Genomic DNA, 22,525 nt, shown 5'->3' with positions numbered 1-22,525 from the left:
CGACCCTTGTGGTCTGGTCGGGTGCCTGCGGACTTGCCTGTAAGCTGCCCAGAGCTGCGTTGTCTTCCTACACTGTAGCTCTGAGGTGGCTGCATAGTGAGCCTGCAATGTGTAAAAGAAGCGGTCGGCTGACGGCACACACTTCAGAGGACAGCATGTATTCTTCTTTGCCCCTCTCGAGTCAGCACGGTGAGTTGAGCCTGAAAAACAAAAAAATATATAATAATTGTATGGATATGTGCATATGTTTAAATGGTAGTAGGTGATCTATTTTAAAAATCTGGCTATTTGTACATTTAACATGTGTTGACTAGATGACAATATAAAGAATTATGATCGGCAATAAATTTACCCAATGTTTAATTTCTAAACTATTATCTTTATTTCCTTGACTACAACTGTTTGCTGTGGTCCCTCTCTGACACACAGGCCCTCATCAGAACAGCTGGATGAGTTGCGCCTGGTTAACAAGAACCTGCTCCATGTTTCAAAACTGAACGGGCAGGCTGTAGGCAAGAACCTGGCTGCGCTGATAGCTGCACATAAGGAGCTCTGGCTTTCCCAAGCACGTGTGCCTGACTGGGACAAAGCACCACTGCTGGATGCCCCTATTTCACCAGGGCATACGTTTGGTCCTGTGTTGGATGAGATGCTGCAGCGCTCTCACCGTGCGAGGGAATCCACGAAGGAAACCAGCGGCTAAGGCCCCGGCAGCCTCAAAGACCAGTACAGCCAGTTGCACCTGCTGCCAGAGGTGGTGTTCAGAACCGGCCCACGGCTGCTCACTGTGGAGGCTTCAATATGTTCTGCCGCCCAGTGCAAGAACAAAAGCCTCAGACCAAGCCACAGGCCGAGCAGCAGCCCTAGGAGTTTGCTGCCACAGATCCAGTGGCCCTTCTCAGGGAGTCATCTGGAATATTGGTATCGGTGCACCACGGATATCTGGGTGCTTACTACTGTTCAAACTGGCTACTCTGCAATTCAAGCATGGTCCCCCTCTCTTTCGGGCCATGACTCCACAGTCATGGACTTGCAAAACATTCTGGTGGTGTCTCAGGAGGTAGCAGCTCTGCAAAAACAGGCTATTCGCATGATAGACCCCCCTCCAATTGGAGGAAGTGTTCTGCTCCAGGTGCTTTCTAGTGCCTAAGCGCGACCAATCCCCGACCTCAGACAGGTCAACCTGTATCTGAGCCGTAGGAGGTTCAAAATGTGGAAGACACAACAGCTGTTGCAGTCTAGGAGTTTGCTTGGACTCCAGGTCCATGCTGTCCACTCTGTCAAATGGCAGAGTGCAAATAGTAGCCACATACTTAGAACTCTTTCAGCTAAACAGAGCGCTTGTGGTAGTGACTTTCTAGAGACTTCTAGGCTTGATGGCAGCAGCTGCCCAGACCCTTCAATTGGGTATATTGTGAACAGCAGGATTTTTCAGCCCCCGTTGAACCTGGGCTGGGGTGCATTGTGGAATGGCAGGGGTGCGCAAGGGGTGTGTAACACCCATTAACAGGGTCTTATCTGGCCTTGCAGTTGTTTTTTGTAGCAGGTTTGTGGGAGACATGCACTTTTCTTTACAGACAACACAACAGTGGTAGCTCAACCGCAAGGGCAGCCTCACGTCGTCTAGTCAGCATTTCCTCTCGGCGCACAAGAACCTCCTCTCACTACAGGCAGTACACCTGACCGGGAGAACAAACTGAGCGGCGGACCTCCTGTCAAGGAGAGTTCCCAGCACCTCAGAGTGGAGGCTTCACCCGAGGTGGTGAGCCTCATTTTGGGAGAGATTCGGGAGGGCAGAGATGGATCTCTTTGCCTCCCAGGAATCATTATTCAGGTTTCCGGGTCTTCAGGAGGTAAATACGCATGCGGTAATGGTTACATTTGTATTTCAGGGAACCAGGGTTATGATTAACTGATGATAATTTCTTTGCTGTTGGAAGTCTAACCTTTTTCTGTTTATCTACAGGGGACACACAGTCAGGGCTGTCTGCGAGTCCTTCCACCTAGCGAAAGATGCTGGCTTCAAAGTGGTGGCACACATGATGCCGGATCTGCCCAATGTGGGGCTGGAGAGAGATGTAGAGCAGTTCATTGTGAGTAAGAGCATATGTTCATTTTTAAGGTTCGCATGCTCCTTCACTAGCCTGGGGTTTTTAGTTTTGACATTCATTGCATGAATTTTGGAGAAAATGTATAATTATTAATACAATTCCTTTTCCTTTAATATATTTGGGCCTGCATCTCAATTTATTAGCTGCAGTCAGGGTTTTTCACACCTTCTGAAAGGATTGACTTAATTAGATTAGTCTGTGGAGGCCAGTTTCACAACTTGTTTTCAAAAGTCCCTGCTGTGAGTTGGCTAGTTGGAACAAACTCTAAACAAATGCTGATTTTATTTAACAGATGTTTACAAAACTAACAGACAATATTCTGGATTAGGATTTAGTGTGTATCACAGATTTACCATCACCAGGATAATTTGCAAACCTGTCAAATATAGCAAAACACTGCCATAATAGATATAGAGTTTTTGGAAATAACAGATTTGCATTCAAGGATTTGGGTTATACAAGGAGTAAACTCCCCCCAGAGCGTTAAATAAATTAATAAACACACAAGTAGTAGCAGATTATCGTGGGCATTAGTATAACGCGGATGAAATTGTTTTAAAGGTATTTTTCTAAAACAGCTTGATGCACGAACATTCAAAAAGGTCTTGCAATGACATATCATGACAAATTGGAAATATAAATGTGTTGGATTTAAAAAGGCGTAATATAGAAAAAAGAACCTGCAGCTCTTTTACTTTAGTGAGTATATAATTTAATTAAATATAGCACCAGTCCTTAGTTTAGGCACAAACTCGGAGGGACTGTCCATACAAATATACTAATTGCAAGTCATCTTAATAGTATTAATAAAATCTGGCGTTACCCCAAGAAGCTCAACTTCAAGAGATATTCAATTCAGCTTAATACATTAACTTGTGTTGTCAAGACAATATACTGAGGCAACCTTGGCAGGTTGACTAACTAACCAAGTACAAAAATACCTGCCTTTATACATTCAGATTTGACCGTCCTAAGTAGACATTTTGATTTGGTTGAGTGTTAAGATACCAGTTACACCAATTTACAGCCCCCTGTCTGTTGGAAGGGACATCCTGTGAATGAATGAGTTGTAAATTCAAGTGCCGGTCCCTTTCCTATGAACCATGCAGTGATATTTCCTTTGGTCTGATCTCAGGATCTTCTTCCTTCCTTCCTTCCTTCCTTCCTTCCTTCCTTCCTTCCTTCCTTCCTTCCTTCCTTCCTTCCTTCCTCTGTTCTTGTCTTTTATCAGATGCCTTTGTTTAACACCCTTCCACTGTTTTGGAGGGGGTTGCAGGGTGATGTCCTCTTCTTTCTTTCTTATCTATTATTGCCACATTCTTTCACTGATTGGGAGGATCACAGGATCTCTTGGAAAACCTGCCCTCCCGATCTTTATGCAGTTTTAGCTGCCTTTTGCTCCTGCATTCCTCAGTAGATGGAGTACACGTGTTGGTCAATTTCAGGTCAGAACTGTATGTTTAACTTCATCCAATATGTTCATATTCATATTAGATAATTGATGTAAATGTTACTCCAACAAAATGCATTTTAAATAAATGCTTACAAGAAGACAACATTTTAATATGAGCATGTTTGAAATCTCATAGGTCTAAGGAATCTGAAATGTATAAGAAATTAAGTATTTGAAATTAAAGTTATGGCGAAGTAAGACTTTTTATCCAAAATGAATAATTTGAACAGCAAATAACAATCACATTGGGGGAGGGGGGGGGGTCCAGCCAGCCCTAATTCTGAGTGGTAATTGCTCACTGCTGGGAGGACCCTAGTTTTGCTGAAACACAACACTCAGACATCTCCACATATTTACTGCCCCTACACACGCCTGCATGCTGTATGATCCTCAAATGTGTAGTTAAATCTGAAGACCTGACACACACAGGCTACTGTGGTAACTGCTGTGTGTGTGTGTGTGTGTGTGTGTCTAATATATATATATATATATATAATATATATATATATATATATATATATATATATATATATATATATATATATATATATACATATTCATACTTTTTAGTGCTGTGAAAAAGTATTTGCCCCCTGTCTGATTTTCTGCATTTTTCACGTTGAATTTGGTCAGATCTTTTTGTGGGTTGTAATAGTATATAGAGGGAGTCTGAGAGAAAAATTGACACCAAAGTTTGGTGGTGTTTTCATTTGTTTGGTGTGCAAGGTAATCAAACATGCAATCTTCAGGTGTGAAAAAAGTTATTGCCCCCTTAGTTAACTCACCCAATTAAAGGGATAATCAGGGTCAGCTTTTTGAATACTTTGGTTAACAATCAGGCCTGATTTGGGCCAGTTCTGCCTAATATTAATCTGACTAACTTTGGCCCTTACCCTCAGAGTGAAGTAGTCACCAGACAGGTTCTAGAGGCACATCAAAAGAAATTCCTGAAGACCTCAGGGAAAAAAGTTGTTGACGCCTGTCAGTCTGGAAAGGGTTACAAAGCCATTTCTAAGGCTCTGGGGCTCCACCAAACCACAGTCAGAGCCATATTGTCCAAATGGAGAAAGTTTGAGACAGTAGTGAATCTTCCCAGGAGTGGCTGTCATGCCAAAATCTCTCCAAGAGCAAGCCGTAAAATCGTCCAGAAAGTCACAAAGAACCCTAGAACATAAGAACATAAGAAAGTTTACAAACGAGAGGAGGCCATTCGGCCCATCTTGCTCGTTTGGTTGTTAGTAGCTTATTGATCCCAAAATCTCATCAAGCAGCTTCTTGAAGGATCCCAGGGTGTCAGCTTCAACAACACTACTGGGGAGTTGATTCCAGACCCTCACAATTCTCTGTGTAAAAAAGTGTCTCCTATTTTCTGTTCTGAATGCCCCTTTTTCTAAACTCCATTTGTGACCCCTGGTCCTTGTTTCTTTTTTCAGGCTGAAAAAGTCCCTTGGGTCGACACTGTCAATACCTTTTAGAATTTTGAATGCTTGAATTAGGTCGCCACGTAGTCTTCTTTGTTCAAGACTGAACAGATTCAATTCTTTTAGCCTGTCTGCATATGACATGCCTTTTAAACCCGGAATAATTCTGGTCGCTCTTCTTTGCACTCTTTCTAGAGCAGCAATATCTTTTTTATAGCGAGGTGACCAGAACTGAACACAATATTCAAGATGAGGTCTTACAAGTGCATTGTACAGTTTTAACATTACTTCCCTTGATTTAAATTCAACACTTTTCACAATGTATCCGAGCATCTTGTTAGCCTTTTTTATAGCTTCCCCACATTGTCTAGATGAAGACATTTCTGAATCAACAAAAACTCCTAGGTCTTTTTCATAGATTCCTTCTCCAATTTCAGTATCTCCCATATGATATTTATAATGTACATTTTTATTTCCTGCGTGCAGTACCTTACACTTTTTCTCTATTAAATGTCATTTGCCATGTGTCTGCCCAGTTCTGAATCTTGTCTAGATCATTTTGAATGACCTTTGCTGCTGCAACAGTGTTTGCCACTCCTCCTACTTTTGTGTCGTCTGCAAATTTAACAAGTTTGCTTACTATACCAGAATCTAAATCATTAATGTAGATTAGGAATAGCAGAGGACCTAATACTGATCCCTGTGGTACACCGCTGGTTACCACACTCCATTCTGAGGTTTTTCCTCTAATCAGTACTTTCTGTTTTCTACATGTTAACCACTCCCTAATCCATGTACATGTGTTTCCTTGAATCCCAACTGCGTTCAGTTTGAGAATTAATCTTTTGTGCGGGACTTTGTCAAAAGCTTTCTGGAAATCTAAATAAACCATGTCATATGCTTTGCAATTATCCATTATGGATGTTGCATCCTCAAAAAAATCAAGCAAGTTAGTTAGGCACGATCTCCCTTTCCTAAAACCATGTTGACTGTCTCCCAGTACCCTGTTACCATATAGGTAATTTTCCATTTTGGATCTTATTATAGTTTCCATAAGTTTGCATATAATAGAAGTCAGGCTTACTGGTCTGTAGTTACCTGGTTCAGTTTTGTTTCCCTTTTTGTGGATCGGTATTACGTTTGCAATTTTCCAGTCTGTCGGTACCACCCCTGTGTCAAGAGACTGCTGCATGATCTTGGTTAGCGGTTTGTAAATTACTTCTTTCATTTCTTTGAGTACTACTGGGAGGATCTCATCCGGCCCAGGGGATTTGTTTATTTTAAGAGCTCCTAGTCCCTTTAACACTTCTGCCTCAGTTATGCTAAAGTTATTTAAAACTGGATAGGAACTGGATGACATGTGGGGCATGTTGTCAGTATCTTCCTTTGTAAAAACTTGTGAAAAGTAATCATTTAACATATTTGCTATTTTTTTTTCTTCCTCTACGATTTTGCCATTTGTATCTCTTAAACATTTAATCTCCTCTTTGAATGTTCTCTTGCTGTTGTAATATTGGAAAAACATTTTGGAATTGGTTTTAGCTCCCTTAGCAATGTTTATTTCTATTTCCCTCTTGGCCTTTCTAACTTCCTTTTTGACTTGCGTTTGCAGTTCTGTGTACTCTTTCTGCGTACTTTCTTTTTGGTCCTTTTTTAATGCTCTGTAAAGTGCCTTTTTTCGCTGAATATTTTTTTTAATTGATCTATTAAACCATTTGGGCAATTTAGTTTTACATTTAGATTTGTCTACTTTAAAGATGTAATTGATTTGCTCCTCTAGTACTACATTTTTGAAGAACAACCATCCTTCTTCTGTGGGTGTTTTCTCTATTTTACTCCAACCTACTTCTGTTAGTCTCTGTTTCATACCTTCATAGTTTGCTTTTCTAAAATTGTAAACCTTAGCTTTAGTCTTTACTTTTGGGGATTTAAAATACACTTCCAATGAGACCATGTTGTGGTCTGAGTTTGCCAGTGGTTCTCTGACCTCTGTTTTAGTTATTCTATCTTCGTTATTTGAAAAGACTAAATCAAGGCATGCCTCCCCTCTAGTCGGTGCCTTCACAAATTGTGTTAGGAAGCAGTCATTTGTCATTTCCAGCATTTCTATTTCATCCTTCGCGCTACCCACTGGGTTTTCCCATTTTTTTTGGGGGAAGTTGAAATCCCCCATTAGTATGGCTTCTCCTTTGCTACACACATTTCTAATGTCATTGTATAACAGATTATTGTGCTCACCGTCTGAATCTGGCGGTCTATAGCATGCTCCTATTATTATGCCTTTTGCATTTTTGTCCGTTATTCTGACCCATATTGATTCGGTTTTATTTTCTTTGTCCAGGTTTAACACCTGGGCTTCAAGACTGTTTCTTATGTATAGCGCTACCCCTCCTCCTCTTCTGTCCTGCCTGTCTTTCCTATACAGTGTATACCCACAAATATTATATTCGTCCCCATCACTCTCAGATAACCACGTTTCTGTAACACCTATCACATCATAGTTACCTGTTAGTGCAGTAGCTTCAAGTTCTAGAATTTTGTTTCTGATACTTCTAGCATTTAGATAAATACATTTAATGGTTGTCTTACCTGAGTTGTTGTTCTTGTTTTGATGCGGTCTCCCTTCTGTTTTTTTGTTGATTTCTCCCCCCTTCCTTTCTAGTTTAAATGCTTCCGAACCTGCTCGAGGATCTTTTCTCCGAGTAGACTAGTTCCCTTGTTATTTAAATGCAGTCCATCCCGTCTATACAGATAGTCCTCGTTGTAGAATGTGGTCCAATGATCAAGATAGGTGAAGCCTTCCCGTGTGCACCACGTCTTCAGCCATTCGTTTTGATTAATTATTTCCAGCTGTCCATATGGTCCTTTGCAAGGTGCGGGTAGTATACCAGAAAATACCACAGTTTTGGTTTTCTCTTTTAATTTCCTTCCTAGCTCTCTGAATTTGTTTTGCAGGGATTTTGGTCTGTCTCTTCCAGTGTTGTTTGTACCGATGTGGACGACTACTACCGGGTCGTCTCCTGTTCGTTCTAGGAGCCTGTCCACGTTTTCAGTGATGTGCTTGACCGAGGCTCCCGGAAGGCAGCACACTGTTGTAGTAAGGGGGTCCAAACTGCGAATTGAACTTGCTGTGTTTCTCAATATGGAGTCCCCAACAATCATGACCTCCCTTCTTTTTGCTGTCTGGTCACCACTGTCAATAGGGTCCTGGATGTTGTTCCTTTCATTCTCTTGTTGTTGGTTCTGCTCATCAAAATTCTGAAGTGACTCAAATCTGTTGGTTGTTTTGATTTCTGGTGGTTGTGTTTGAGGAAGTTTCTTTTTTTCCCTGCTTCTGCCTACCTGAACCCAGCTGTTCTGACCTTCTATCTCCCTGGTGGCTTTCAGTCTGTTAGGGGTGATGCAGACTTCCATGAATTGTGGGTGTGCCAGTTCCTCAAGATCCTGTTGCTGTCTCACTTCTTCCAGCTCCATTTCTAGCATACTTACTAGTTTATGCAAATCCTGGATCGCGCGGCACTTTACGCACACTTGGTTTAGCTTCGCTGGGTTTTCTCGGATTTCCCACATCAAGCAGGTGTCACAGATTACTGGCTTGAAGACCATGTTGAGGTTTTTTTTTTTTTGAAGTTTAGTTTCTTCTGCAGCCGTCAACCTGCTTTCAAACTGCTTCGAAACTGCTCTGTACTTTTCCACGCCTGTACTTCTCCCACTCGCTGTCGCTTCCACTCGCTGTCGCTGGGAAGACTGCCTCGTTTAACTGTGTTGTTCTGCTGTGCTGTTGGCTCCTCCCCTCGCCCGTGTCTCAAAACGGCACTGAATTTGAATCAGCTGCTCCGAGTTTCAGCTTGTTTGTTATCAGAAAAACACACGTGGCTGTTTGACTTTGAGCTGCTGCTGTGTTTCCCCAATGTCCTCTGTTTTCTGATTAAAGCAATTCAAGATGCAATTTCTCCTTTCTGCTTCGAAACTGCTCTGTACTTTTCCACGCCTGTACTTCTCCCACTCGCTGTCGCTTCCACTCACTGTCGCTGGGAAGACTCTGGGAACAACATCCAGGGATCTGCAGGCCCCTCTCTCCTTGGCTAGGATCAGTGTTCATGACTCCACCATCAGAAAGACTGATGGGATTCATGGCAGAGTAGTAAGGCAGAAACCACTGCTCACTAAGAAGAACACTCGTCTCAAGTTTGCCAAAAAGCACCTGGATGATCCTCAAGAGTTCTGGAACAATGTTCTATGGACAGATGAGTCAAAATTGGAACTTTTTGGCCAACATGGGCCCCGTTATGTCTGGCGAAAAACAAACACTGCATTCCATAGTAAGAACCTCATACCAGTGGTCAAGCATGGTGGTGGTAGTGTTATGATTTAGGGATGCTTTGCTGCATCAGGACTCGGATGACTTGCCATCATTGAAGGAACCGTGAATTCCTCTCTATATCAGTGAAATCTACAGGAGAATATCAGGTCATCCTTCCATGTGCTGAAGCTGAAGCGCAGCTGGGTCATGCAGCAAGACAATGATACGAAACACACAAGCAAGTTTACATCAGAATGGTTGAAGAACAAGAAATTTAAAGTTTTTGAAATGACCTAGTCAAAGTCCAGACCTAAACCCCTTGAGATGTTGTGGCAGGACCTCAAACGAGCAGTTTATGCTCAAACCCACAAATGTCACTGAGTTGAAGCAGTTCTGCATGAAGGAGTGGGCCAAAATTCCTCCACGGTGCTGTGAGAGACTGATCAATAACTACAGGAAACATTTTGGTTGCAATTATTGCTGCTAAAGGTGGCGTAACCAGTTATTGAGTCTAAGGGGGCGATTACTTTTTCACACGGTGGCATTGAGTTTTGCATAACTTTCTTTAATAAATAAGTGAAATAAGTATCAAAATGTTATTTGTTCACTCAGGGTCTGTTTTATCTAATATTAGATTTTGGTTGAAGATATCAGTGTCAAAAAAATGCAAAAAATCATATATATATATATATATATATATATATATATATATATATATATACATATATATATATATATATATACACACACACACACACACACACACACACACACACACACACACACACACTGAACAAAAACCTAAATGCAACAGTTTCAAAGATTTTACTGAGTTACAGTTAATATAAGGAAATCAGTCAATTGAAATAAATTAATTGCGCCCTAATCTATGGATTTCACATGACTGGGAATACATATATGCATCTGTTGGTCACAGATGCCTTAAAAAAAAAAAATAAATAAAAATAAAAAATAAGGTAGGGGCGTGGATCAGAAAACCAGTCAGTATCTGGTGTGACCACCATTTGCAGCGCGACACATCTCCTTCGCATAGAGTTTATCAGGCTGTTGATTGTGGCCTGTTGAATGTTGTCCCACTCCTCTTCAATGGCTGTGCGAAGTTGCTGGATATTGGTGGGAACTGGAACACGCTGTCATACATGTCAATCCAGAGCATCCCAAACATGCTCAATGGGTGACATGTCTGGTGAGTATGCAGGCCATGGAAGAACTGGGACATTTTCAGCTTCCAGGAATTGTGTACAGATCCTTGCGACATGGGGCCGTGCATTATCATGCTGAAACATGAGGTCATGGCGGCAAATGAATGGCACTACAATGAGCCTCAGGATCTCATCACAGTATCTCTTTGAATTCAAATTGCCATCGATAAAATGCAGTTGTGTTCGTTGTCCGTAGCTTATGCCTGCCCATACCATAACCCCACCACCACCATGGGACACTCTGTTCACAACGTTGACATCAGTAAACTGCTCGCCCACACGACGCCATTCACGCTGTCTGCCATCTGCCTGGTACAGTTGAAACTGGGATTCATCCGTGAAGAGCACACTTCTCCAGGATGCTATTTGCCATCAAAGGTGAGCATTTGCCCTCTGAAGTTGGTTACGACGCCCAACTGCAATCAGGTCAAGACCCTGGTGAGGACGACGAGCACACAGGTGAGCTTCTTTGAGACTGTTTCTGACAGTTTGTGCAGAAGTTCTTCGGTTGTGCAAACCCACAGTTTCATCAGCTGACCGGGTGGCTGGTCTCAGACGATCCCACAGGTAAAGAAGCTGGATGTGGTTTACACGTAGTCTGCGGTTGTGAGGCCGGTTGGACGTACTGCCAAATTCTCTAAAATGATGTTGGAGGCGGCTTATGTTAGAGAAATGAACATTCAATTCTCTGGCAACAGCTCTGGTGGACATTCCTGCAGTCAGCATGCCAATTGCACTCTCCCTCAAAACTTGAGACATCTGTGGCATTGTGTTGTGTGACAAAACTGCACATTTTAGAGTGGCCTTTTATTGTCCCCAGCACAAGGTGCACCTGTAACGATCATGCTGTTTAATCAGCTTCTTGATATGCCACACCTGTTAGGTGGATGGATTATTTTGGCAAAGAAGAAATGCTCACTAACAGGGATGTAAACAAATTTGTGCACAAAATTTGACAGAAATAAGCTTTTTGTGCGTATGGGGAAAATTTCTGGGATCTTTTATTTCAGCTCATGAAACATGGGACCAACACTTTATGTATATAATATATATATATATATATTATATATATATATATATATATATATATATATATATATATATATATATATATATATATATATATATATATAAATGTGTGTAGATATAAATGTATGATTCATAGATTTGATATGTGCCTAGCTAGTAACAATATTTGCTGTGTATTAAGATGTTAAATGCTTAATTAATCATGCCCTAAATTTTAAAATGTTTTATGCAATTATTGAATTTATTTAGATCATGTTAAGACATTTCATAATATGATATACAGTGCAAAATTAACTCCAGTTAGAATGAAATAAAAATGTTACCTATGCACAGAACTGCATATAAAGCAGTGCAATTTAGTAAAAGATTAAAAAGACCACCAGTTTCCAGAATTAAAATATTATCCAAAGTCAGTATTCAAAATTGCAGAATATAGTGCTCGCTAAGGCGCTAATGTCACAGTTCACTTGCAAATGAAAATGCACAAATACAACTAAAGATCACAGATTTAAAAAAAAAAAGCATCACAAACTGTATCTAAAACTGTTTAAACTTTCTTGCGGCGACCCTGCTACATATGGTATTAGAAGTGGGATGTGGTAAGAGACTCGGAGGCAAGGAAGGTGCAGTTTAAAGCACAAAAGCTCACATTTACTAAACAGAATAACTTAAACAAAACACAGGAACAAATAAACAGGCACACAAACAAAACACAGGAACAAATAAAAGGGCACACGGGCCAAAACAGAAAGGTTTAAACAAAATACACAAAAAACTGCCATCAGACTGGGCATGCGCTTTCATTGAACATATCTATCAACACACAGATCAGAAACTCGGCACACACCAAATGCAGGTGGCCACTCCCCAATCTGCACTAACTGGAGAGTGGGCACACCTGTGGTGGCTGGCAGAGACATTAACTCTGTCCCTGCCACACGTAGCTTATCTTATTTGCTTTGTTTTTGCTGCATTTTCGTCATGTGAAATTGGGGGAAGCACTGTGTAACTGCACAATAAAGACAAAACTAAAAAACTAAAACTAAAAAAAAAAAGTGACGGATAAACAAGTACATTGTAACATTGAAGAGGTGGGCTTTGTATCAGAAAACTGGTGATGGAGTTGGAAATTGCGTGGGATGGGCAAGTGCATTAATTTGTTACATATATAATGGTGATTGATTTTATTCTGAATGCAAGGGTGGTAAAGCGTGACTAACGTGTATCTGGGTAACGCATATCCGAGTGCTGACTATACAAAAATTATAAACAGTGTTCCCTCTAAGCCTTTTTGTTGTATAGATTTTTGTTGCATTATACTATTTTTGGAAAAGTATTCCAACACAATTATTTCAGCAGTTTTACAATTAACTTTAAATTTAAACAAGACATTGATTTGTGATTTGATAATGCATTAAAATCAATTCTGCCCTGCCGTTGAGTGTTTTACAAATGCTGAAAATCAGACAGGGGGCAAATACTTTTTCACGGCACTGTATACTGCGGGTGCAACTTCTTTAATTTTTGCCAGAACACTGCTGCGCTTACCAGTTTGAGCGCCTTCAGGCACACACAGATGCAGTTTTGCCACTGTAATCCATTTTTTGTTATAACTCGCCTTGTTTCTTGAATATCTCTTCTCCTGTTCTCGACTTGACAGAGCTTGACAAAACAAGAACTCTTCCTTAATTGTTACATCTGATTAAAACCTGACATGTAAGAAGCTGCACAAAATTAGCTATATCTGTGCACGTGTCTAATTGTAATGAAAATACCTTGCTTTTCTTTTACTTGACATGCCATTTCTTCAATTCTTGATACTGTGTTGTCAGTTAAAGGAACTATGTCAAGCTGTTTTACAGTGTTATCTCAAGGAATCGACACAATGTATGTCTCCTACTGTATGTGTATTCCCAGTTTGAGCAGTCCTTAAGCTTACTTTGTAGGATTCTTCCAGAGCCTTGGCGTTAATACCACTGAAAGTGTTCATTGTTCTCTTACTGTCTTGAAACAGACATAGTTTTCTTTAAAAAAAAATTGAGAGGCTTGTCTTTTAAGGAGCTGTGCTTTTATATTTAGGTAATGCTGAATAAGGGAAGGTTTCATAGAATGATTTAATAAGAGTTCATAGCAAGTAACACACAGAGGAACTAGTTGACTTTTTTCACCGCTCCAAGTAAAACCAAATGCTAAATATCTGTGATCGTATCTTGTTTTAATCTTGTTTGTCACTGGCAGTTTTAAAAAACTGAGTAGAAATTGTGGATTTATTTGAAATCTTCTGATAATTATAAAAAATATTTTTTAGTATTTTTAAACATTTTTGATAAACTTTTTCATTTCTTAATGGTCTAACTGGCAAATAAGTGGTTATAAATGAAACTTTGATACTATCAAGATGATTTTGAACTCAATTTTTGTAAACATTTTTTAGAACCTTTTGCATTCCTTAATAAATAAAAATATTTGTTTTTGTCTGTCCATTTTAGTCTCTTTGTGCACTTGTCAAGTACTTTGAATAAACCCTGAAAATAAATTATATTTTTAATAGTTATATAGATAACTTTGAGTAGATCCAGAAAATATAATTAAAATATAGTTTTAGCATTCATGTTAAGAACTTTTAAATTCTGCTAATGTTTTTATACAAATGTGAAATGTTAATCTGGTTGACTGAAACTCTAGACATATAAAATTATTACCACAGAATGCTTTAAACAGCACATTACATTGACACGCTACATTGAACACCTTGCTTGTGTGTGTGTGTGGCAGACATTTCTCATGAGTCATGTCAGCGGAATAGCTGCCAATTTAAATAAAATAAATAAATAAATAACAGAACTTTAACTGTTTAAAGAAATGGCTAGAAAAAATTGTTTTGTTTGGGAATGCTCAAATGATCAAAACAAAGATTAATGCAAACTGCTCTGATATAGCTGATAAAAGATTCAATTTTTATCTTTTTTTTTTTTACGTTGAAGTCTCAATATCTTGCTCAAACCAGTTTAATTAACCTCATTTGTGCTTTTTGGCTGATATAATACTAACATTAGTGTCGACGTTAGAGGAAATAAGTTATCTGGGAAATAAGTTAGCGTTTTCCTTTTTGAGCCTTTCTAAGCATGCACGAATCTTAGAACTTAAAGGCAAGGTTAAGCCATCAAGTTTTTCTGTCTGTGAACTTTAATTAAGAAGACTTATTGTGATCTTTCCAATGCGTGTAGTTAATTGCTTTACTCTTAAATGTCAGGACCTTTATTAAAAGCTACATTATATGTGGTAAAAATTGAAAACACTTTGTAATATTAATAACATGTTTTATTGTGTAATATTAATTTCATGTTGTATTATTTAGTAATAGGTTAACTTTAGGCTACGTAGTTTACAAAGATTACATTTAATCGCTGACTACTTTATATTATAGGTTTTCTTCGTACATGTACTTCCAATATAGTTGAAAGTATTAGCGAAAGAGAAATAAATACATGTATTGTTTTGTATATGGGTTATGACAAGCAGAAATAATTGATCATTTGTCGTGCAATTTTATTATGTGCAATTATGTTTGTATTTTAAAATGTAATAAGTTTCTAGTATGACATGTTATTTAATAATAGGTGTTTAATTCCCAATTTACAAAGGAATGGCAGAGTTGTCATTCTAAATGTGTAATTGCCGCAGATATTTTCTTCGTACAAATAGTACAGCGAAAGAGAAATAAATACATGTATAATTTGTATGTGTTGACGTACAACTGGCAGCATTCAGCGTGTTCGGGATTAGCCACGCAAACTACTTTGGGGGGGTGGGGGTTAGTTCACTTGTCAATCTCTTTCTTTGTTATTTATACAGTCAGCACTGCTTCAGCCCTCCGTCTGTGTTTGTTTTTGTTTTGTAGCAAACGCGCAGACCCCATCATTCCTGCTTCAACTTAACATCTTCTCTTAATGTTTAAAACCTTGCTCCTTTCTCTGTTGGTCATTTCACTGCACAGCGCTGCCAGGATCTTATCAACTATTTCCCTATCTGCTCAAGTGATTCTTCCCATCATTCAGCTTCTCTATTCAGCTGCAGGAGCTCCAACGTTAATCTTTCCTGCTCCATCCAATCTCCAGCCCGGTTACAGCGCCGTTCAAAGCGCAGCTTCATTACTTAAATTGGTCTGCGTTTTCATCAGAAAGACTGGCTCCAATGACACTGCTGTACTACAACTCTTCCACCGGCGCCTCACACCCCATGGTTACCACGACTAGGGTTCGAGTTCTACTGCAAGTGGTAAGTTGCCATGGCGACCAGGCAGATTTGACAGGCACTCTGAGCTTGTGCCTCAGTACTGCAATCTTCTGTCTCCTTATGCTGCGCTTTTGCAACGTGAGAGCGAATTGTGACACCTAAATACTGCAGGCTCCTCTTGTAGACCTATGTTAACTTATTTATATACATCACTAACCATTCTAAAGCAAATGTTTTATACACAAACAAGGATTTTAATTGCAATAATGACATATACCCTACTTCACTTTCAATCTAACCTCTAGATGGCAGCATAACACCACATGCTATACAGAATTTAAGATGGTTTGCTATTGTTGCGAATCCCGCACACTCCAAACTTTCTATCAATTCCTGCAGTTGTCACTCCGAGGGATTCTCAATCCCCTCCTGCCTCAACCTTTTTGCTACATATATTAACTTGAATTCTTCAAATCCAAACCCCTCCCCTTATGGACCTGGTCATGAAGCCAAGCTTAGCAGCTTTCTGAGATGCTAAGAATTTATCGTCACATTAATTTCCAGCTTCCCTGCTTCAGGCCATTCTTGCATCCATTCCTGGATTTGCTCTTCCTCATTTGCCCCAACTTCATCAAGGCACATAATACAACTTCCAAAGTCCATTTCATTCAATTTGAGCTACCAATCACATTCGGAAACTATATCCTACAATTTTCAACATTTCAGTCAAAGCTTTCTCCTACACCGCAATAGACAATACACTCATAGACTGCTCCTGATAAAAATCAATAGGTTTTACAGCAGCCTCAGAGCAACGCATTTCCATCCTCTTAGGTTCTGCAGCGGCATCAGATCTATGCATTCTTCATCTCTGCCCAAAGGCAGCCCCATCTCTAACATCATCTAAAAAACGCCTTAACTCTCAAATACCAATTTACACCGCATTCAGCAGCTGTGTGCTCTCTACAGCAGGCCTGCACACTACTGACAGCATTCCATCGTTTACTCCCTCAGATCTCTCTCTGTTCAGCAGATCTCATTTCTACTGTTACTATCTCCTCACTATAGCAAATCTCGGCTCCCTCTTCAGATCTGCTCACTATTACAGCATGCGAAAGTTGCTTTAGTTTACTGTTTAAATCTACAACTGCCCTCTTCCAGAGCTTCCAGCTTTCCTTTAGCAAGTTTGTCATATATCCGCTCATCCTGTCAGATACTACAAGCATTAGTATATGTTGAGAGACGTGGTACGAGACTGGAAATCTGTCTTGATTTTGAGTTAGAGTTCCACTATTAGGAGAATGACTGGAGTTGTGAAACCCAAATCTCTGATTTTTTTTTTTTTCCATTCCAAGCAGTCATGATGGTAGCAAACTGCTGATCGATCCCGTATTCGTTAACTCGAAGGATGGTCGGCATCTCATCTCTCTGCCTTTGTTTCCGGAATCAGGCGCAAAAACTGCTGAGCTTCCTCAGAAGCCGATTTCATATATTCGTTCAGCTCCAACTGCCACCTCAGCCCTCACAAACTTCGCAACACCGACATCTTCTATTCAACTAAATACAGCACACTCCAACCTTCTGTAATTTGCTTGCCACTACATGGCTGCAGCCTTAGCCCCAGCGACCAAATCATCATACACCACCGGATGAAAACATACAACTTTCTGCACTCAAAAACCAACTACATCCCATTCCGATTTAATGAGCATCGGATTCTAGCCTCCATCGCCCATGCAAGGAATTCTCTTCTCTTAGCCCCCCTACCATTAAAGCCTACATCTCCAGAATTCAGTATTTCTGCCACCTCAACTCCGTCCCTTCCACACACTCCTTTCCATCCCATCAGTTTGCGTGGCACTCGGAGAGATCCTCAAGAGACCCCATGTTGCTCCTTCCCAGCTCCCTATATCATTAGATATCCTTCACACTTTAATCTTCCTGACATGTAAATACACACAATTGAATAAACATTAAATTATAGGATAGTTTTATCTGTCCATTTACAAAAAGAAAGTGAATCAGTTTTTAGTTTGCAGTTTCGTTTTTGAAGCTACTATAGGCAGGGAACTGCTTTCAGCTGAGTGATGGAAAAACAGTGTTTCTTACTACAGTCAGAGAGAGAATTACTTTTCTCCATCAGACTTACAGTGCTTATAAAACAATAATATAAAATGTGAAATATAAACAACACCTCTGCATAACATAAATAAATGGGATAGATCAAGGCAGAAGGTAAGTTTTGCCTACAGGTGGATTATTATTATCACTACCATTGTTACATGGAAAGGCATACGCTTCCGTCCACACAGCTTTTTTTCAAGATATACTGAAACACATGCTTCATCAGTCTCAGTCAAATTTGCTATAAAAATCTATAAACTTACCTTTTGTTAATCCGGAGAGATGGAAGAAGTAATCCACAAAATAATTGTACAATTCAGCAAGTAAGTGATAGTTCCTAACCGTAATCACGTTCGCAACATAAAGGACTGAAACCAACAAATCAATAACACTAGCGTAGATTTAGCTAGGGACAGTAGGAACTTGTCTCTACCAATGTCAAGGGACCGATGAATTGTCCCTACCAATAATTTTGATAACTCTGAAATGTCTTTTGTCATGTAATTTTATCTGCTCCACAACGGTTTAACTCTATCAAGATCCCCTCGTTGCTCCTCCTGCCTCCAAAAAAGCCCGCTAAATTGATTGGCTTAGGCCCTGGGTTCTCAGCCGGGGGGGGGAAGGGGGCAGTGAACATTTTGAATAATAACGTACTATTAATAGTAACAGTGATGTGCCAAATGATACTCCCGATTTCGCCCTTTGAGTGCAGCGAGTTATTAGAGAGAAAAAGAGATACCGGTAGCTTTAAAAAGAATGGCACCCTGGGATGTGTAGGTGTTTGGTGGGGTTTTGGGGTGCAATCAGTAGACAAGAAAACTACAAATTCCATAATGCATCACTAGCACGGATTCTGTGCTGACGGCTGACGTCAGGGACCAAGCAGAGTCTGTGTTGTTTTCATTGAGGTGCGAAAGTGCACAAGGACTTGGGAGGGAAAGGTAATTCTCGTGTTTAAAATAAATAAAAAACGGTGTATGTTGTGCCACAATTTTCCCATTTACATAAAAAATAAAAATAAATATAATTCGTTTAATTCCATATTTAGTTTGTGTTTGTTGGTTAATGCATTGTCATGTTAATTCTATCGTCCTCCTTCCTCCCTTGTAACTAACTTACTCCTTGCTTGATATTTTTTATATCGTGTTTGTAAAAAGCAAATCTAAACAGTGTATATGTATTTGATTGCATGGACAGTATGACTGTCCGGGAGGCTAAATAAACGCACTATATTATATAGTCAGTAATAAAAAAATATATGTATTAAAAGTTAAATTAAAAAGGGGGGCGGGAGCAGATATAAAAAATGAATTTCAGTGGGTCTTGAGTAAAAAAAGAAGGTTGAGAACTGCTGGCTTAGGCTGGACTCCGCATCAGAAGTTGCTGCTTGCCGATCAGTCTAATATGAGTGTGAGCCACTGGGCTGAAAGTATTATCAGGTTGTCAGCAATATAGTTTGAGTGAATAAACCTACCCGGTAGGTAGGTAGGTATATTACGTTAGCGACCCATTGCTAGCTGCTAACCCAGAGAGAGAGAGAGAGAGAGAGATTTGATATCGTCAACCAACTAAAGTTAGCTAATCACTTCAATTTGGCTTTAGGTGACTAAAGCAGATTGGCAGCCAAAAAAAGAAAGATGGACATGAGAACGTTTTTTTTTTTTTTTTTTACGAAAAGTCAGTTTAAGTAGGTTGGAAGATGTCATTAAAATAATAAACACAATTGATAATGATTCTCATAGCAAATGTTAAAATAACTTACTCATACTTTCTCTCAAACAGCATGCATCAATTTATCATTTTATCAGGTGAATGAAGCAGTGCAGCCTGGTAAAAGCAGTACAGGGGTAGGTGAGGTCTATAATGGTTTAGTGATTGTAACAGTGAAAATGTTGAGATATATGTTTGAGATATATTATTGTTTGAGGCACACTGTGATATGATAGCAGGCTAATGCTGTACAGTAATAAATAGTTAGCAGAGCCATATATTTTCTCTATATATGTCATGCATCAATGTATTATTTTACATTGAAAGCAATGCAACCAGGTACAAGCAGCAGCACAGGCACAGGAGAGGCAAGCAGAGCAATAGGGTTGCATGGTAGGAAGGGAGTAAGTGAGAGTGGCAGTGACGGTTCCAGTGAAGATCAATGTAGTAGCAAAGATGTCAATGTTATGGATATTGTTGAAGACAAGCAAAACCAACCTGACCCTAAGTATATAGAAGTACAGAGATTGTCAAATAAGGTCTGTGTTTCCAGTGTGTCAAAGCATATAACATCAAGAGGTGACATTGGGGGGAAAAAAAGAGCAGACACTGCTTTTTTCCTCAAAGGGATTCAATAACAGGAAGAATGCTCTAGTTAGCTTTGATTGTCATCACCGTAGTAGATCCCACCATCATGCTGTCACAGTTAATGGCAAAGAGGCAAGGCCAGTAGATGCACAACTGTCAAGTGCCTAGGCAAAAAAACAGAAAGAGGCAAGGCATTGTCTTGAGAAGGTTGTGGGTTCAGTGCCGTACCTTGCCTTGAAAGGCTCCAGGGTGGAGCCTTTTGAGGCCATGAGGCAAATGATGGGAATGTATTCCACCTTTTAAAATTCCTAGGGAAGGATGACCCGACTCTCTCTACTTGGTTATCATGATTATGACAGTCCTCAGGCCCAAAATGAGTTTTTGAACTTGTTGGGCAATACAGTTGTCAGAGACATTGCAACATCCATCAGGTCTCTACCAGTTCAGGAGGACACCACACAGCATTAAAACTACTGTGTCCGACCAGGTGGACAGTCCGAGGGAAGGCTGTCAACTCAGTATGACAGTATGTTGTCTAGTTTGGAAGAGATGGCTTCTAATGGATCAGACAAAGGTTTGAGGGCTAATGGTCTCCTAGACAGATTCTAGAAAGGGAAAACTGCCGTTGGACTCCTTCTAACATCAAACTAGAGTGTTTGAATAAGTCTCTGCAAAAACAGACACAAACCATTACAGGAATGCAAGCTGCAATAGAGTATGTCAAGTCCACTGTTCAAGGCAAAAGAAATGAGGAAAGCTTCCAGGATGTGTTTGACAAGGCAGTGGCAGTGGTTGACTCCCTTGGTATTGAGCCCATTCAAATGCCTTACCAAAGACAGCCACCGAAACGATATAGTGGTGGGGCAAGCCAGCATTCTCCAAAGTCACCTGAAGAATACTACAGGATTGAATTCTACAAAATGTTAGACACAGTGAATTTACAGTTTACAGAGCGGTTAACCAGACAGATTTACAAATCCTTCTGAAACTGGAGAAAGTTCTCCTTACTGGGGGAATGGATGAGGTTGTAGATCTGTACCCAGAGCTGAACAGGGAGAGTTTGAAAGTGCAACTAACTATGTTCATTTCCAAGAACACCTACAAGTCCAGCGCACAAGCTGCAGATATCCTAAGAGCTATGCCAGTTGAGGTTAGAGGCTTGTTTGGTCAGGTTGAGGCCCTTGTTAGGCTGTTGTTGGTCGTTCCCTTGTCCTCAGCAGAAGCTGAAAGAAGCTTCAGCGCACTCAGAAGACTGAAAACATGGCTCAGATCCACAATGTCACAAATGCACCTAAACAACTCTGCAGTGTGCCATGTCGATCAGAACAAACTGGACCTTATTGATCCAGAGCGCTCTGCCAACAATTTGTTTCTGTCAGTGACAGACGTAGGCATGTGTTTGGGTCTTTTACATAGAAGCAAGGAAGAGGAAGCTGCACTTTACAGCAGGAGGAAGCAAATGTAGCTGGCAAGCAAGCTAATGTTAGCTAGGTATAAATGTTTGTGTCAGTTAACTACAGGCCTAAAAGCAAGACTGTTAACTGCACTCTATATGAATAAACCTATAACTGTTTTTTGAAACTTATGCCCTCTACAATGCAGTATCTTGTGCGTGTGTGCACACGTAAGCATGCATGTGCTCATGCTTGTAGCAGCAGGGGTATTGGTAGCTTACAGTAAGGCTGGGCTAGGTTATAATTCAGGTTATTAGTAATTCTATAGCAGGGATGTCAAACTAGCTTCCAGGAGGGCCACTTTATCATAGTGTTTTGAGTGTATACCAGCCAATTTCATGCCAATCAAATTATCCCCGATTTCATGTCCAGCAATCATTTCAAGCCACCAGAAGTGACCATTTAACAGCTCTCCAAAAAAAATTATTCCCGTGAGGGCAAGCCCCCAGACCCCCCTAGCGACCGAGACACTGTCCCCCTAAAAAATTGTGTCCCCACCAGTGTTCAAACAAAACCTACGCCCTTGAACAGTAATAACATTATGACTCAAAATGACGACTCTCTTCAGTCCCAATATCAAATCGTACTGTGTTTTGTATTTGCTCTTGTTAGGACTGAAGTCAATGTATTTTATATATTGCTCTCAATTGTACTATATATTTTTTGTATACAACTGTAAGTCTCCCAGGATAAGGGCGTCTGCTAAGAAATAAAATAAATAAGCCAAAGGGCATGGGTCAAAGTCCTGAATAATGTCGCCGGTTCGATTCCAGGCTATTCCACTGCTGACTGTGGATGGGAGCTCCCAGAAGGCGGCACACAATTGGCCGAGCACCGCCCGGGGGGGAGGGCTTAGGTCTCCCGGGATGTTCT

General features: G+C 40.2%; 1 protein-coding gene across 1 annotated transcript in view; it reads left to right on the top strand.

The window, feature by feature from the left end:
- The window catches only part of elp3 (elongator acetyltransferase complex subunit 3), a 162,900-nt gene that overhangs the window by 64,809 nt on the left and 75,566 nt on the right, over positions 1 to 22,525 (top strand). The window contains exon 9 of the mRNA XM_041250697.1: positions 1,967 to 2,093. Coding sequence (XP_041106631.1) covers positions 1,967 to 2,093 — 127 coding nt within the window. The remainder of the gene's footprint in view (positions 1 to 1,966; positions 2,094 to 22,525) is intronic.

The sequence above is a fragment of the Polyodon spathula genome, chromosome 5 (genome assembly GCF_017654505.1).
Source record: "Polyodon spathula isolate WHYD16114869_AA chromosome 5, ASM1765450v1, whole genome shotgun sequence".
Classification (NCBI taxonomy): domain Eukaryota; kingdom Metazoa; phylum Chordata; class Actinopteri; order Acipenseriformes; family Polyodontidae; genus Polyodon; species Polyodon spathula.
Note: the sequence above shows the minus strand (reverse complement) of the source record. Positions and strands in the feature narration are given on the sequence as shown.